This window comes from Poecilia reticulata, chromosome 11, assembly GCF_904066995.2.
Source record: "Poecilia reticulata chromosome 11, P_reticulata-male-v2, whole genome shotgun sequence".
Classification (NCBI taxonomy): Eukaryota; Metazoa; Chordata; class Actinopteri; order Cyprinodontiformes; family Poeciliidae; genus Poecilia; species Poecilia reticulata.
The window spans coordinates 15,091,629-15,105,780 of record NC_088840.1 but is presented as its reverse complement, the minus strand read 5'-3'; the positions used below and the strand labels follow the sequence as shown (position 1 = coordinate 15,105,780).

General features: G+C 41.6%; 1 protein-coding gene across 1 annotated transcript in view; it reads left to right on the top strand.

Annotated features, from left to right (window-relative positions):
* The first annotated feature begins 262 nt into the window (after positions 1 to 262).
* The window catches only part of jarid2b (jumonji and AT-rich interaction domain containing 2b), a 112,621-nt gene continuing 98,731 nt past the window's right edge, over positions 263 to 14,152 (top strand). Inside the window, exon 1 of the mRNA XM_008422063.3 lies at positions 263 to 933. Within this exon, the coding sequence (XP_008420285.1) occupies positions 889 to 933 (45 nt within the window). The 5' untranslated portion in view covers positions 263 to 888. The remainder of the gene's footprint in view (positions 934 to 14,152) is intronic.

Below are 14,152 nucleotides of genomic sequence, written 5' to 3'. Positions count from 1 at the left end.
TATAAAAATATATTACACTGCCCCTTTAAAAAATGTCTTTCATAGAAGAGACAGTGACAACAAAGTGTTTTGTGGATATCTTCTTGATTATTTTTTACTTAAAGTAGATTTTTTTTTTGTATAGTACACCGAGGGGGTCCAGCGTAGTCACCATGCCTAGAGCTCTTGCCACTTTTTTTTTTTGCCCCCCCACCTCGCCATGTAAAATTTTCTAGAGCTGCCACTGGGTAGGGGGGCTGTGATAGGCTGAGGCAAGGAAGAAAGGAGCTGCTCTCAGTAGGCAGAGCAGTGCCGCTGGAGAGCTCTCTCGACGACCGCAGGCTCCAGCTTAGAAAAGACGCGACGACAAACGTTTTATTTGTTTTCATTTTTTTATTTATTCATTTTTCTTTCCCCGCTGCTGTTACTCGTTTGAATAAAGATGTGACTCGGCTACATTTAAACCCCTTCAGCGGTATTCATGTGCGTGAAGACACACAGAGAGAGAGAGAGAGAGAGAGAGAGAAAGAGAGAGCGAGCGAAAGAGAGAAAGAGCGAGAGATCGGGGAGAGACGAGAAGCAGAGCCGTTCGGGCGAATGGAACTTATTGTTGTGCGTTTGTTTTTTGTCTTCTTCTTTTTTTTTTTTTGACTATGTTATCCTTGAATGAGTTCGGGTCCGGTCCGTCTCTGCTCGTCGCTGAAGCTTGAATCCTGGGATTTCTATATAAACCCATAAGGAAACACCGAAAGGAAGGATTCTGCAAGAGCTAGCGAGCTTTTCCTCACAGAGCCGGGGATTTAAATAGTCAGTTGTTGGTGGAGCCCCGGAGAGGCGAGAGCGAAAGAAAAGAAATTCATGTGGCCATTCTCTCTATAGCCAAACATTTTACTTTTGGAGGATTGCATAATGAGCAAGGAAAGACCTAAGAGGAATATCATCCAGAAGAAATACGTAAGTAGAATTGTGTTTGCTTGAAATGCTCGCCGAAATCTATTCAAGTTTGCCTTTGTGAAAACGCATAAACTTTTTCATCGGGGGCTGTGAAGGTTGCAATTATGCACTGTCTGAGTCGAATATCCTCTAAAATGTAACATATGGGAAGTTTAAACAGTGACATAGTTGTGCTATAAAGAGACTGTGGTGTTTATTTAGTGTCTGAGCTCCAGCGGGTTCTTCGACATCAGACATGTTTCAGGGCTTTCTGCTTTGCTTCAAGGTGGACTGTTTTGCTCATTTTGCTTCGTTTTCCCTGTGCTGAAGGGATGCCCTTTGCGTCTGTGCTGTGACGTAAGGGTGGGAAATGTTTTAAATAGTAACAATTTTGCAAACACGTTTCAGGAAAGGCTTCCCCCCCCATCGTTTTTTGTTCGCTCCTCGCTTCTTGCTGCTCGGAGAAGACGAGCCTGTCGGCCATAGCTCTGCTCCATTTCGTCCCATGCTGAGCGTTTCTATCTTCGCAGCGAATTATTTAACAATTAAAGCCCATTCTCATTGCAGAAACGCGTGTAAGGAGACTGTGTTGTGGCAGGGGATGTGTTTGGTTATTATTTTTTCGCTGCATGGGGCGACACGTTTCGCCGGACTGCTGTGGCTCTTTAATTTTCTCCATAAAGAGTCAGGCAGAGCAGCAGGAAAAGAGGGTCATGCTTTTCTGCGTATTCACCCAATTTCCAACACTTACACACGACAAATGGACGCGGTTATATGTGCTTATGGTGTTCATTGGTCCATTTTAACATCTAGACTCCACCACGCTCTGTATTTTTCCTCCAATCTTCTCTGTGTGACCTCTGCGAAGGAGTAGATGTATATTGCAGCAGCGCAACTCCATTTTTTCTGTAATGCTACAGAGAGGTGCTTAGCTTACCGGTGTTTGGACTCATAATTTACGTTCAACACCGCTATAGGCGGCCTATGGCGTTTGAACACCGTGTTCTTCAACGACCCAGTCTTTTTTAAAAAAGAGGCTGTGTTCAGTTCAGTCGCATTGCAGAGGCTTATGCACGAAGCGACCATTTTCTTTCTGGTGAATTTATGGGGAAGGGGGGCCTGTGAAACGGAACTATTCCGCCTGGTGTTGGCTTTTTAACTCGCGTCCTTGCGCGTTTTGGACAAATACCCGTCTCTTCGTTCATTGCTTTAAAACCTCGCAAAGCGTGAATGTCATCATTGTGTGGTTTGTTTCTAGTACACGCTTGCATGGTTCCTTAGTGACTGAAGATTTAAAGTTTGTTGCATTGTCCTAAACCTTCTTAGCTGATATCACAACCCCAGTACACGATTCGAAGTGTTTCTAAAAAGTGTTTCCTCTTGTTGGCAAGGTCGGTCTTAGCAGGATGTAGGCCCCTGGGCAACAGACGGTTCTGGTTCCCCATCAACTAGAGATGGCCACAAAATTTTGTCACTTTTTTTTTTTTTAGGTGGTGTTTATTCCTCGTTGTGAAACTGTTCTAATCAGAATGCCACTGAACAGGACAAATGAATTCCATTAATCATATTTAGTAAACATTCAGTTGTTACCTTTAGTATTATTGTAGGATGTACAACAAAATGAAAGTGTCATCTGGTTAGTGATAAAAACTGACGACAGACGCACATTCATACATACAAGTACATTTACTCCATCAATCTCTTTAAAAAGAAAAAATAATCTGTTTGCAACCATCATGGCCACTGAAGAAACTACCGTAGGCTGAAGTTCTGTGATTTCCTCAATCAGTTCACACGTTAGTGTGACGTCTTCGTAGGTCATAATGGAAAGAAATTTTGTGTCTCATACAAAAGCCTTCTTTGGCGGGGGCGTAAAAAAAGTGAACATTCCACACATACCAAGCATTGTATTGCAAGCACTTTGCCACCATCTAGCAACACCTATAGCTGATTAGCATACTGTGAGCTTTATTATCCAACGTATTTGTCATGTTTAGTTTAGCAATCTTGATTTAATTCAGCATTTGCTTGACTGCGAAAACTCAACTTACTATAAATGTAAATGAGCTCAGATAAATAGTGAATTTCTCCACCAGTTGAGAACACAGACTCACTGCATCACCTACTGGCGTAAGGAAGCCGGTTTAAGGCTGTAGCTATCTCACTGGGCAGCTTGGAGGCACAGCGTACACTGGGTTTAAGTCCTTTTTTAAGTGGATTACCAACAATCTAATGGAACAAACAGTGGACAAATAGTACAAACAGAAAATAAGATTTTATTCTATTTTTTTTACCACAGTTTGTGTGCTTTGCACAGATCATTTATTGTTACTGTCTCAGGATTGCAGTTCCTTTTCTTAAAAGTTATGACTTTTTATGTCTAGTAATGAAAAACAATATAATTAGACATCCTTAGTACCAAGAGAAATTGTTTTATGCGTACAATTTGCAATTGATGTTTTAGTTAGGAACCCATAGGCCTCTTGTCTACATGAAAATAGAGTTTCTTTGAATTTATCTGTTTAAAACTGCATCATTTCTAGAAATATCTTCATCCATTTAACTATGTCAAACCTTCATGTGGTCATACAACCATTTCCAAAACAGTACAGAACAAACAAAACCAAAGGAGGTGTGTATGTTCTGTTTAATGTTGCAGATTTAGTCATACGTAGGGCTCACTGTTATCAAATTGTTGCAGATTGCTTAGGTTCGACAGATTGAAAAGCCTTACCTGATAAGATATTTTGCTTGGAACAATATTAGACGTTACTTTCAAAACAACTGTTCATTAAAAGAAAATGGGGTAACCTCAAAACATTGGGATACTGGGCTACGGTCGCTGTTAGCCCATTTCTAAGCTTTGGTCTTGTTGTTGGCCAACAGATTTCCACAATAAACCCCAAAAAGTTAACAGTATTACGAAATAGTTTGCTAAATTGAGCAACAGTTTTATATGAGCAACATTATATCTGAAAGCAGAAACATTAATGCTCCATTGCAGCCAGAGTAATAGTTTCTTGAAGACTGTTTTTCAGTTTATGGCCACATGACTGTACCTCATAAGTGTCACATTAAAATACTGAATTAGTAGCTTATAGTTGGCACTAACTAGTTTGAATTTACCACTACTTTTTTTTTTTTTTTTAGGAAAGTGTACAAGAAAAAAACCAGTCTCTTTTTATAGGGATTTAGCACATCTGCATGCATGACCTCTTATGGCCACCAGATGTTTTTTGTTTCCTTTCAGCACCTCGGTGTCAGTAACACAATGTGCTGATGTATCAGCCTTTATTGGAAAGCAGCGCAAATGTGGGGCGACTTGAAGGAGACAGATGTTTGGAAAGGCTGACAGAAGAACAGCTTGATCTTTGTTCCTATTTTTTTGGGTCGTAGCGTAGTTACTTGATACACTGTGACGTGACCGAGCAGTTTCATTCACGTTAGTTGAGATTAATTCAAACTGGCTGCTGTTTGTTGAAGGAGGAGTTTGATTACAGACGGCAAAGATAAGTTGTTGTTTTTTTTAACTAGGCCATGTGTGTAAATCTTCCCCTGCATTAATGGAAACTGGATGTTTGAGGAAATGATGAGTCGCTTGAATCCAAATTTAAGCTAGATCCAGAATAGAACAGCTATTGTAAACCTTTCTGAAATGACATGATTTCTTTTTTTAAGGCCTAGACATTTACTTTTCTTTTTTTGCAGATGTGGTGGACCAAAATAGGTCTTAAACAAAAAACTTTTTAATTGTCTTTTTCTTTCCCACCAAGCGTGTAGATTCCTGCTCCAGGAGTTCCTCTCCAGGCTTTTGAGACGGGACTCCTGGCCCATACGGATCACTCCACCCCTCCTCCCTCTCTTTGCCTCCCCCTAATTAGCGTAAGACAATTATACATGCTTGGCTTAACCATTTCCCCTGAAACACAAGTGTGAGTTGTTGCCCCTTAACCCCCACCTTGTGCTCCCAACAAACACTCGCTGTCTGCCACTGATATTAAAATTTTGAATGATTTAAAATATAATTAAGGCAAACAGGGCTTGGCTATGATTATGATTAGACACATTAATACCTCCTGAAGTAAAATACACTGTCAATTTAAATAAAAATAAAAAAAATCTAGGTGGGAAACTGCATTTTGTGTAGGTTTGTTTTATTATTTTTACTCTACAAAGCCTGTGGTTAAAAGGTAAAAACCTTTGTCATGAATGAGGTATCAAAGACTGACGCGGGGCGGTGTTGTTCTGTCTAACAAAACATGACACATATTGTGTGGATGGTTATCCGTGTTAGCGAGAGTCGCAGCGGAGTGCAGCTCAGTGCGGCCAGGGCCATTTTGTGCAGAGTCGACTCTTCCTGTTGGCCCAAGCTCGGGCTAGGCCTCAGATTCAAAGCCTTTAGGTGTGTGTGTGTGTGTGTGTGCGTGGGTGTGTGTGTGACAAGCCCAGCTGCTGCAGGGGCCTTTACAAATGTAAAGAGGCTGTCAGTGTTCGTTTCATCAGGCCCACAACTGATGAGGACCAAGTCGAAAATCCACTGCGCTGCGCGAGTGTGTGTGCCGGAGCTCGCACAAAAAGAGGAAACAAAAATAGAGAGCTGGGGGAGTGCGAAGCCACAGACTCAACCCACCCCCCTCCCCAAGCCCCTCTTCTCTTCTCCTCCTTTTCCTCTTTTTATCTCTGTGTCCCCTCTGTCTCGCTCCGGCGTTCTTTGGCCTGTCCAAATGAAATGTGGGCCCCATGCGGGCCCACGAAGGAGAGGGTCGCGGGGTTGTTTTTTCGCCGTGCTCGGGCCTCGGTGCGCTTCATTTCACCTTATGTTTCAATGCAAATTCTTCTTTCATAATCTCTCTCCTCCTCACGTGTGCAACATGGCAGGGTTCACTTTGCAACCCCTTTGTCACTATGGCTACCAGGGCAAAGCTGAGTGCACTTTGGCTAAAGAGGTGCTTTACAGCCTGTTTATTTTACTACCATACATTCACTATGGTTGCACTCCACGTGGCACACGCGAAAGGCAGTTATGAAATGGGTGTCATCCTCATGGGCGTGTTTTTTGCTTAGTCAGTTTACCCTTCCCATGACCGTGCTGTATTTATCAGCATGAGAGAGAATCAGTTTCCAAACAAGACAAGAATCTATCATTTGGATTTCCAAAGAGCTAAAAAAAAAAAAGAATAAAAAAAAGAAGCAAAACAAACCTCAGTTGTAGGGAAACACAGAACGCATAATCGGACCTAGTCGGTCTCATCTCTTCCTCTTATTTAGCGACACATGCTAAATAATTAAATTTGGCAGTTTGGTGAACATCACTTGTTGTGGTTCATGTGAGGAAGCAGCCTTCCCACGCTGCAGGCCCAGCTTCGCATCACTCTGGCCTTGCTCAATTGCTTCTGCCAGAGACATTTCTGAGGAGTAAAGTTGGCTTGCCCACTCAGTGCTCCCATCGAGTCTCGAAAAGTGAGGAATTGTTATTTTCCACAAGGGGATGAGCAGGGAAAAATAATTGAGGTTCCAGGATTCTTTCCAAACTCCATAGATAAAGATCAGAATTACTGTAGAATAAAGGCTTTTCTGGAGACTTTTAATCAGAATTTGTTCTTTATCTTTCACCTGACACATCAAAACTTATGTTTTCAACTTAGTGATGAGTGTATATAAATAGACACTCATTCAAATAATAAAAAGGGGGACCGCCTGACTGCTGCTTTTGGCCTCCAGATCAGGTATGATTTTCCCAAATAGCACCTATGAGCAGCAGAACCAAGTTTTGAAGTTGGATAATTAAGCGTAATTTTTTTTCTTAATCTGTATATGTATGCGACTCACTGGACAAAATAAATCTCTAAAATTTAATAAAAGTCATGTGTTTAGGCTTATAATTTAATTAACCCCTTAACTGGTGTTAATTTCCTGAGAATAGGTCGGATATTATTTTTCATAAATTGTGCTCACGTTTGACTTAAATGACTCTAGATAAAAGATCGTCTTGTCAAAAGCTCCACATTTTGTATCAGTCTTTCTGTTTTTAGCATGAGCTAGCTGGAGTAGACCTCGCTGAAAAAGCCGCAGTGCTCAAGGGTGATATTGGAATATAGCCTGTAGTTACTGTAGCAGCTTAATGATATAAAGCTGATTGCGTAGTTACTCTAACCTCCTGGTGGTTACGAGGGTGGGTTTATGACGAAGCTCACATAGTTACCATAGCGCCTGAATGTTGTAAGACTGGGCGCTACAAGGATGATTGATGGGTGCCAAAATCAGAAAACGAGACAACTCTTTTTAAAAGGTAAAATATATATAAATTTTTTAACTATCGCATTGGGATTTAAATGTGGTTTTAAACAACTTGACTCATTTTTTTCTTTAAGATTAAAACAAAGGAATCATAATTGACTTGTACATTTTGAGATTTTTCATAGCATTTTGCGTTATCAGAAGCAAGCTTTAGTGTCTGTAGAAACACAATTTTGAAAGCAGCGAAGGCTTTTATGGGAAAATGATCTACAAGGTGTGCCTCTGCCAGGAGAGTTGACTTCCTCCCTGCTGGCGCCCAGAGGCCAGCGGTTTCAGTTTGGATGACCAAAGGACGGTTCATCAACACCAGCAACCTTTACTCTCTTAAGTTTTCCACATTATGTAATGCAGAGCCCAGTCTCTTGTGATGCAATACAACCTTCTCTGCTTATCAGGTGCTCGCACCAAGCTTGATCTCTTCGTCTCTCTCACACACACACACACACACACACACACACACACACACACACACACACACACACACACACACACACACAGGTCATTAAGCGTACACCTGGAGTCAGTAGGTGAGATAAATTGACTTTGAGGCCAACTCTGCTCCGTATCTTGCGCACACATAAACTGTGTGAGCTATTTGCATGCGTAATGCCATAAACTGGGCGTGACTTTCTTTGTTATACAATGTGTGTGTAAAAGCTCGCGTAGGTGTGTTTGACTGCATATGCGCTGGTAGATAAAGCAAGGCAAGTTCGGACTCAGCGATGTAGGTTTGTGTGTGTCACGTACACCACTTGTGTTCCCTCTGTGCACGTCTTCGTTCGAGTGATTTATATCCTCCGGCCTCTCGTAGGTTTGGATGGAGATGGGAATGGGAGAGTGGGAGGGGGTAGGACAGCTGGTCAGGCTCTGAAAGGCTGCTTGCATGTGTTTGTATGTCTGCGGACACACATGCTCACTCATCCATATTCGCGTGCGCGCGCCCGTGTGTGTGGTTGCCGCTGCTTATCCGTTCAGTATCCCCATGAAGCTGAATCAACACTTTAGCTTTGTCTTTGCTTTGGCCTTGTGGACTTTACATAGGCCCTTGAAGGACAATTCAGCAATTCTGGGGTCAAAGGAGACGAGTTTCTTTTTTAATTTTATTTCTTCTTAAAGTACTATATGTATTTTATTCCTGCTTGTGATATTATCAGTCTTTTAGTGTTCATGTTTTGTTTCTCAACATTCAGGTTTGATTCCCATGCTTTAAAGCTTAAAGGGGAGGTGTTAGCTTGTTTTGTAGCCTTCTTGTATCACCAGGCGATTGCAGCTTAGACGGGCATTAGCTGTTAATAACCATTACGAGTGTCTCTTGGACAACCTCTTGAACGATCTCGGCTGCACCTTCACCCACCGCTCCTAGTCTCGGCGACATCGGTTTAATAAACACTCCTCACATTTTCATCCCGTGGTCAATCCCATCTGATCCCCTATTGTGAATCGCTCGTCTTTAAACATCCAGCGAATTAAGCCTCGGGGGATGAGGCAGCAGAGCAGAGGCTCAGTCAAGTATTGATCCCCCCCTCTCTTACACGCTTTTCTCTGCGCCGAAAATGTCAGGTTTGCTGTCAAACCCACGCGTCTGCGTAATGTAAAAATATTTAATCGTGCTTCTAAGATCAGGAAATCCCAACAATGTTTCTGGCTTTGGTAAAATGCTGACATGTTATATTTTTCCACAAAGAAAATAGACAGAATCATGAGTTCAGTGCAGGGATCATAATAATCTAACTATTCAGAGTACACTCATAAAGGCTCTTGTTATGTGTTACAATCTGACAAGCTTTCTACCAAGAGCAGTAATCTATAAATAATTTCTTTTACGACGAAGCAGTTTTTCCTCTTACCGCTAATAAGCTGTTGGATATTCAGCTCAGTTCCTTTTTGGCACCGTCCCGCTTTGGCTGATGAATCAGGTTCTACTTTATTATTTTATAAGATATTGTGTTTTGTGCCATGGAACTTTAAGTACAATTTTTAGGGTTGTTAAGATTCTTCCAGCTCGTGAGGAAGGCAGCATGAGAACAGGATGAAATTACCACAATATTTTGGGAAAACTGCTAATCACTTTTCTGCTTTTTTTGTTTGTTTTTGTTTTTCTTTTTGGTCAACAATACAGAAATCCACAAAACTATTTTCTTTATAGTTGTTAGCCGAGAAGCATTGGCCAGCCATTACATGCTGACGTAAGGCTCTCAAACTCTGGCGTACTGTGCGGCTTCTGTGAGCACCGCACTCTCAGGCAGTTGAGGTTTCATCGACGACCATACCGATTGCGTACGTTTCTCGCAACAAATTCCTTAATTTCCCGCTTTCCAAGTAGGTACTAGGAAGTATTATGAGCCAGTTGTATGCCTATCCACCAGGACAGCGAGGCACACCTGATAGAGCGACACAAAATGGCAGTCTGGCTTCTGCATATCCTTGTGGCTTATAAGCTTGGGGTTGCATACAAAACGGTTTGAAGTGAACACTGTTTTGCCTTGCAACACAAAATTTTACCTTTGTGTGGACATATCTGGCAGATATTCGCTTCAAGTACACACAGACATTTGCAGAGTGAAATACACCCGAGTGCCTGGGAACCTTAAGTTTTATCCAGCTGCTTGGCAGTCACAACATCGTTACTGTGCCAGCTAACGGTTAGCCGGCTAACGGTTAGCCGGCGGTTCAGGACGTCGGGATCTGTAAACCCTCACTCCATCAGTTGTTGCATCTGTAATAGGAGTTGGCTGGATGTTTTATTAGTATTCAGATTCTCTTTGCCTGTGTTATGTTTGGTGGCACTTCTTGCTTTCATTCAGGATAAAAAGTATACAATACAACTTTATAGCAAATTGCATGATTTCCTAAAATTGTGTGGCTGTATTAATGATATTTTACACTCTAACATCTTGTGTTCATCCGTCAATTTTAATGATCTTCTAGAATTATTTTAAAACTTGTCTTCGCCATTAATCGTCATTTGAGCTGTAACATTCGTATTAATTAAATTCTTAGGCTTTTCTTTTATTTGTTGAAATATTTTATTTCTGTAGGTGTAAAGTATTTTTAAAAGGTGTGAATCAATAAGTCGGTAACGCAGCATTGATTCTTTTTCTTCCCTTTTTTGCGTATTGATTTTTTTTTTCTCTCAAAGCAATAGGTACTTCTTAAGCATTTCCACAGAGAGAAGTCGGCTGGATGTAAAATGTACTGTTCCCCCCCTGCTTTAACCCCCGCTCAACAGATAAGAGCCTTCTTTTTTTTTTTTACAATTCTGTAGGCAGTGTGATTTCCTCCAGGCCTCACAGCAGGGAGCTATAGTGCAAGCTGCACCGAGGGAAGGGCGCCAGGGCCCGGGCTTGAATGTCTGGCTGGCCTTCTCTGGCCCCGGATCAAACATCACACGGCCCTGGGGGGTTGCGGACCAGGCCTGGAATTTGCAGATCGTTGAAAAAGTACACCCATAGAGGATGGCGGCAATCTAATTAAGCACACCGCCGTGTGAAATATCTGCAGTGACGACATTCAGTGTAAGGCATTTTGTCTAAGATGTGCCATTGACAGTCGCTTCAGGGAGTGATGTAATGTTTGTGTCTTGAGGTTCAGTTGTTTGAGGAACCGGATAGGAAATGAGGTTATCGACTCTAAACCTGGCCGACTACCACACATGTGTATGTCTACACGTACAAACGTATAAGGCGGGTAAAAGTTAGTGTTTTTTTTGCAAAAACAATGAATGCTTTGATGTTTAACGGTAACACTCTACCACTCTGCCTACTGTATAGACGAGTGCTTGTGTCGGTAAGGGGACTTGTTTATCCCCCCACCCACCTACTCCCCCACAGGTTTGAATGGAAACCGATACGTTGACGAGATTTCTGAGCGAGGAAAACATCCTTCAGGTTGCACACGAAGTTTTTGTTAAGTGAAAAGGAATTCCAACGAACTCATCCAAAAGACGCAAAGCTGGTAGCAGAAAACAAAATACATTAGAAATGAGTAAGTCACCCTCTTTCAGAGAACAGATAACACGACTTTTTGCCAATTCGAGCTCTTCATTTAGTCATCGGTTTTCCTCGTATCGCCCAGATGTTGTGACGAATTTTGAAATAATACAGAATTAGTCATAAGAGGCTGGTTACTTTCGCAGTTCGTGACGGCTGACTGTTTCCTGACAGCGGACCTTTTTATTTAATTTGCCATTGTTGACAATAAATTTCATTCTGAACAAGCCGCCTCATCATTCAGACGCAGAAATTGAGAGTGGAATTTCAGATTAGTCATAGCGCGAAGTCACACATGACATTTTTAATCCTCGTCATGTTCCACTGGCTGGAAGAGCAATATGTACAGTTAGATTATATTGATTGAAACATAAATCGGCAACATTTAAGATGTGGAAATCAAACAGTGGTGGATAGAGTCTCTCCAATGAATTTCTGTGTCCTTATGACTGACTGATCCAAAGGGCTGTTGTCGGTAAACCATTTAAATAAGCCTTTGTGACTTTTTTCTGTTTTGAGTCAAAGCATCTTGTGCGTGCTACTGGGCACCTTACAACTTGAAACAAAGTGAGGAGAAAAAAAAAACCATATGATAAATGCTGAGTTTCGCGTTTATCTCTTGAGAATTTTGGGGGACTAGTCCCTTCGCAGCTTCTGTTTTTTGATGTTTTAAAAAACAGAAAACCCCACGATTTCCTCCCGTTCAGTGAATCACTTCAGATGTTTGTAAGAAGCTTTGTTCTTTGTGAGCATTTACATGCCAAACGATCCATTTAATCCAGAAAAACGCACGCAGTAACGAAGCTATCCAATTAATTGACAGCTACTAGCAGGCCATGTGACTTAAAATCAAAGTAAGTGTCGGGTCTATCATAATCAATTGGCTGCGCATTGACTGTAGCTTTTGTAATTTACACTAGTGTAATATTGACATTTTCATGAGATTCTTCTCTGTCTTGGCCTGAAAATAATTCAATTTACTTCCCGTTTCTAGCTTCCTCTTTGGTCGTCATCCCCCGAGCGTCAGTAGATGCTGTAAAACTGGGAGTGCATCGGTCTTGTGTAGCTCCACGGATGCCATCTAATTGCCCCTCATGCATCAACTTCACTCTTTGTCCCCACTGTATCAGGGCTGTTATTAATTACCTCTCTTTTTATCCTCCTTTTCTTTCTGCTCTTCCCTTGCTGCTCGCTTCTATTATTATTATTTTTTTTGTTTTCAATTTCCTTTTACGGTTTGCTTTTCTTTGATTCTTAAAGCAATGAAGCATTTCTGTTTTAATGGTTAAGAATTCAAGTGCAGAAATTCAGATTTGGTCCGAACTACAAGCTGAAATCATTTAATTACTTCTTGCCCATTTTCTTTGTGCAGACTCTGACTAACAGTTATCATGATCTCAGTGTAAGCCCTACTGCTCAAGGCCTCTCTTGCAATATTTCTGGCTTTGTTTCCTAATCTTTCTTTGCTAGACTGAAATTTGAATTTGTAGATGAGACGCAGACTTTTTCACACAGAAAGAGGTGGCGTTTTCTGTGTGCTTTGGAAGCACCTGCATATGGTGCATTCAGGGGTTGGAAGATGAAGATGGGTTTTAAAGCTTCCAGCTGGCTGGTCATCGGTCAGGACAGGTCATGCTGGAAATGAACTGATTCCAGTCTGCAGACTGTTTTTCTGTGCATCTCAGTTTAGATCCAGAACCTCAAACTCTTGGTGGGCATGTCTTTTATTTTTATTTAATTTTTTTTCTATAGAGAAAAGTTTTCTGAAAATTGAGTTTTACAGGGTTAGTATAATCACCACACCGTGATTCAAGTGAAAATTCTTTTTAAAAAAAATCTCTGTCAATATTTTTCTTTTCATTTGTAAATGAACTGTGACAAAAGTCACAATTGTGTTGACTCGCCGGATGACTAATCATTTACAATGCCTTTCTGACTGTGAGAGCTTTTTTTATTTTATAAAATTGTTTTCTTCAAGAGTTCTCCTTTTGACTGAAATAAATTAGCTTGCGGCGTTGGTCTTTTTTTGGGGCTGAGGCATATTCATGTTCTGTGTGGGTGCTTGTATCTAACCAACATGGCTGAAAATAATAGTAACAGAAAAAAATAAAAATAGAAAGATCAGTGGACTAACGCAACCTGGCTGATTGCTAATTGTCCCTCATTGGGCTACTATCTGACTGTTCTGTTGTCTGTATTAGCTTCCATTAACCATTACACTTAATGGTAATCTTATCTCCTTATCACCTCAGCCTGCTTCCTGTTAGTTAGTTCATCTGTTAGTTCATCTGTTAACTCTGACATAGAAATGACGTACACATAGTGCTGCCTGTTATTTGCAGGTTGCCTCTCCCAGCAGCACATTTGGAGACAAACAGTCAAACATGCTTGCAGGCTCTGATTATCTCCATGAAATCAGCCTCCCTCCCCCTGTCTGTCTCGCTCCCACTCCCCTTTAATTTTATGCGGCCGCAATATCCTACCTAGAACCCTGATTGTTGTTTTTCTGTGAGCGGGAATGGTGTTGTTGGAACATAATCATTTAGTCTCCCTCCCGTAGTTCTGGCAGGCTGCACGCCGAAATCTATCCACTGCTCATTTTCATGGAGGGACGAATTTGTCAGAGCTGTGACTGCCGCTGGCTCGCCTTTAACGCCGCGTTTGCTGCAGTTAGATGGAAATCTATGTGGCAGAGATTTGAGAAATGGCACATGTCGCACACACTCTGGGGTCACGCTTGTGACATTGATTAGCTTGATCGGAATATAATTGGTCTACGCTGGCTTTTTAATGTTGGCGTCTGTACGAGTTTACGCAGCGGTCTCCCTCCCAATCAGCTGCTTGATCACAAGTCAGACTGATTGTTAAAGCTTCACAGCGAACAGTCGGACAGTAATAACGGGTATTATTTTAAAACTCAGACTGTGGACAGGACTCGGCTAAGCTAGGAAACC